This window comes from Elephantulus edwardii, unplaced genomic scaffold, assembly GCF_000299155.1.
Source record: "Elephantulus edwardii isolate Elephantulus edwardi_28Jun2011 unplaced genomic scaffold, EleEdw1.0 scaffold00065, whole genome shotgun sequence".
NCBI lineage: Eukaryota > Metazoa > Chordata > Mammalia > Macroscelidea > Macroscelididae > Elephantulus > Elephantulus edwardii.
The window spans coordinates 6,670,721-6,674,745 of NW_006399815.1; the positions used below are offsets into that span (position 1 = coordinate 6,670,721).

The window sequence follows — 4,025 nt, forward strand, 5'->3', positions numbered from 1 at the left end:
CTTTTCTAGCTGGGGCTTTGGTATTCCTTCCAGTGTCATTTCCCATCCACATACCTGCCTGGTCCCCTCAGTGTTGTCAACAGATAAAATTTGTAGCCGATTCTGAGAGGACGGAGGGAAATAAGAGCCCTCTCCCAACCTCTTCCTAGTTGTCTCTACGCCTCTCTTCTGTCTCTTGTCTTTCACTCTTGCCCCTTTTCTCCCTTGGGCTCTGATGAAAAATTGCTGACTGTAGCTTTGGACAAAGTTTAGCTCTGAGACAGTAGACAATCTCAGTTCCAGGAAAATAAAGCCCATTGATTACTAAAAAAAAAAAAAAAATCATTATTAATAGTGCTTGGCTTGATAGCACCTAACAATAACTGGGAGTTGATCCCACCTTAAATAATTTACATGAATGTGCTTACAAAGTTTGATAACATGGAGATTAATTATAATTATGCTAAGATATTCTCTTTTAACCTAACACAGGGATCTCTAGAACAATTTCTTCCATGGTCATATTATGACACCATATTAAAAGTAAGCCATTTCATTTTGGTTTTGTTCATTCTAATTCTTGTTCTATACAGAACGACGTGATATAACCAAGTCCAAGCCTGGCTTTTTCCATTTAAATGAGAAACTTTCTCACCAGGACTAAAATGGTCTGCTCAAAAAGATTTCACTCTTACTAATGGCATGAAAGAAAGAAAATAACTAAAATAAACTATTATGTTACATATTTCTTTCTAAAACTTAGCAGCAGGACTGTTTCTGTTTGATAGAAGAAGAAAACTAAGGCTCAGAGAGGTTAAAAAAAATGTGTGCCAGTGTGTCAGGTCTGTTGATACAGTCAGGATGTATCATTTCCAGGCCTCAGCACAAATGTCACAGAGAAGGGGCTGATTAATCTACTAACAGAAAACTGTGCTTGATTTATATGAAACATTAGTAATTGTGCCCTCCTTGGGTTTAGTAGGTACTCATACACAGGTATTCTTTTAAAAATATATTTATTATTTTAATTAAATTCATTTTTGCAGCCTGGGTGAAATCCTTGAGTCCTAAGGGCCATGACTAAAGGTGTTTGGGTGGGTTGGTTTTTTGTCTTCTCATCAGTCCATGGCTTAGGAAGGGTCACTGAGTATTGAGGAAGAGCTCTAGGGGACTGAATAGAGGCAGCAGACACATACACAGTCCCTGGTAGCTACTGCCTAAATAGGAGAGAAAAGCCCCATGTATGAGAAAGGATCAGACACTCTGAGGGATACAAATAGTTAATTCTATAGGAAGCTGAGAAAACTAGTCAATACTGCCCATTAAATTTCAATGAACTTCGCTACATTACTAATTCATAAGAAATTACCTCATGATTTAACCTGTCTACATTTAAGCTTAAACTGACAAGAGATTCCCTTTTAATTGTTAGACCCTTTTAAACTCTGTGGAATGGAGGCTGCACATAGATAAAACAATACCTAGCCCGGAGGAGAACTGAAATGGGCCTGAATTAATGACTGCTGGTGACGATCTGCCCCAAAGACTTGGCTATCAGCTTATGGCTCATCACTGTTATTACAGCTGAAAATGATCTCAGAGGATCTAACATCTCATGTGACAGTCTCTGATTTGGCCCCCATGTCCTAGCTTCCTTAGATATTAAAAAGTCATTTAGCTGATCAAAGAGCTTGATTGGTCCCATTTATGTAACTTAGTAGCTGCTGTGGAAAGAGGGCAGAGGGAACATCTCACTAGGAGAGATGTTAGATCTCTATTAAAAGTTTTTATCTGAGTCCCAAATGAAACACTTAAGTAGTCGCCTCTAGTTGTTTTGTAATTTAGTGTATATATTGGTTATGGAGAAATCAAATTACTTGTAGTTAGAGGAATGATGTTCTTCAGCTTCTAGTACTGTTGAAATACAGTGGTTTTAAAAATGCAAAATCATAAAGTCAACTCAAGTGTTACAGCTGAGGAGCATTGGGCTGATCATTGAAAATGGCTTTCCAAGCTGTTGGCTTTGATTTACACCCTGTCATGGGGGGGATTATGCTAATATTTAAAGGAGGTGAATAGTAGCACCTTCTGGGTAGGGGATGCAAACAAACGGTTGACTATTAAGGAGATTGATTAGTTTTGCTATCCCATCAGACTAAAACGGAAAAGGTTTTGAGGCAGAAAAGGGGTATCTTACTGTAGGTAAGAAAAAAGCAGAGAATGTAGAGTACATCAATCTGGGTCAGAGAATCTTGTGTGAGACAGATCAAGACTGAGACCAGAGCATCAGCAGGATAGGTTGTGCAGAATCAGAGACAGAAACAAAACAGAGCCGAACAGAAACTGCTGTCTCACTGAGCCAGTGTTGAGGGCTTTGGCTCAGGTTTTCAGGAGAAGGGAGAACTAAAGAGAAATGCCATAATTTACAGGAATATAAGAGCTTTGTAACACTGGCCTGAAGCTGTGAGATTTTCCATGATATAGGTCAAAGGCTCTATGAGCCATAGAAACTGTCCTGGCTGAAGAATTATATTCTGTTTCCAACTTGAATTATAACCTGTTAACTTCCCTAATAAACCCTATAACCTTGAGTATTATCTGTGAGTTGTGTGTGGCATTTAACAACCCAGAAAAAGTTTTCCTTCTTAGCGTAGTCTGTATACAGGTTAGGTAGCAACATGACCTTGTCCATGTACGAGCTGCCATAAATACAAGGGTTTTGCTAAGCTCCTATTTGTAATTGGATAGATTCACTTTAGAATTTCTTTTACCATGGTTGTATGCCATTGAGCTGCCTATGACTCATAGCAATGCTGTTCTCAATAGCACTGAACCCTGTCCGATCCTAGGACAATCTCACTGTCTCTAACACACCTTAACTCCATTATCAGTTACTGTGTTTATCCATCTAATCCAGAGTCTTCCTCTCTTGTGCTCTCTGTAAACCCTTCCAAGCATAGTGTGCTTCTCCAAGGACTGGTCCCTCCTGGCAACATGCCCAAAGTATGTGAAACAGAGCTTCAAAATGGAGGGATGATGCATTTCTTACACATACTTTTCCTGATTTTGAACCATGTAGTTGTAGAGGGGCTTCAAACTTTTTGTTCATAGGGTCACTATGAGTCATGCTCAACTCAAAGGCAATCAACATCATAAACAACAAGTGTTTCCTTGCTCTGTTCTGATAACTGTTCTGATGGTGTCCAAGTATAGGTACTGCATAAACACACTCAAATGCTCTGGAATTTCCATTCTTCTCAATGTTAGCCACAATTTTTTGTGAGCTACGTAGTTAAATGCCTTTGCATATTCAATGAAACGTTGATAGGCATTCTTCTGGTATTCTCTGCTCTCAGACAAGATCCATCTGACATTGGCAATGATGTCCCTAATGCCAAGAACTCTCCTAAACACAGCTTTATTCTCTCTGTCATTGTACCGCCCCAAACATTTTGGATAATCTTTAAGCAGGATTTTGCTTGCATATTAGTTTCATTGGATATTATTTGAAAATTTCCAGACTTTGTTGGCTCACCTGTGTTTGGATTGGCAATAAATATGGATCTCCTCCAGTCAGTTGCCAGGTAGCTGTCCTCAAGATTGCTTGGCGCAACCTGGTAAGCATGATCACGGTAGCTCTGTTTGTTGAAATATGTCAAGGGTATGCCATAAATCACTCCTGGGGCTTCGCTTTTTGCTAATTCCTTCAGAACAACCTGAACTGTCTCTTTCATCACCATTGCCACATGTCATTTGTTTTGTTTTTATGGAATTCTTCTGTGTTAGCCAGTCCTTTTCAGTACGTTGACTCCATGTACAGCTTCTATCTATGTTTGATGCTTCCTGGATCATTAAATATTCTACTCATAGCATCCTTTAGGATTTCCACTTGAGGCTTCAATTAATGAGTACTTAATTAGAGTAGAAATTTCAGCCTTGTCCAAAACTAGTCAATAGTTACATGTGACTATTAAACACTTGAAGTGTTTATATAGGAACTTAAATTAACAATGTCAGTATAAATTAGAATTGACACAATGTTTTCA

The 4,025-nt window shown here is 38.8% G+C and overlaps 2 protein-coding genes across 3 annotated transcripts in view; one reads left to right on the forward strand and one right to left on the reverse strand.

Annotated features, from left to right (window-relative positions):
- Positions 1-587, forward strand: part of LOC102873510 (hepatoma-derived growth factor-like) — a 2,293-nt gene extending 1,706 nt beyond the window's left edge. Inside the window, exon 2 of the mRNA XM_006888210.1 lies at positions 573-587. Within this exon, the coding sequence (XP_006888272.1) occupies positions 573-587 (15 nt within the window). The remainder of the gene's footprint in view (positions 1-572) is intronic.
- Positions 1-4,025, reverse strand: part of TMEM117 (transmembrane protein 117) — an 841,252-nt gene that overhangs the window by 102,731 nt on the left and 734,496 nt on the right. The gene's annotated exons all lie outside the window — the stretch shown is intronic.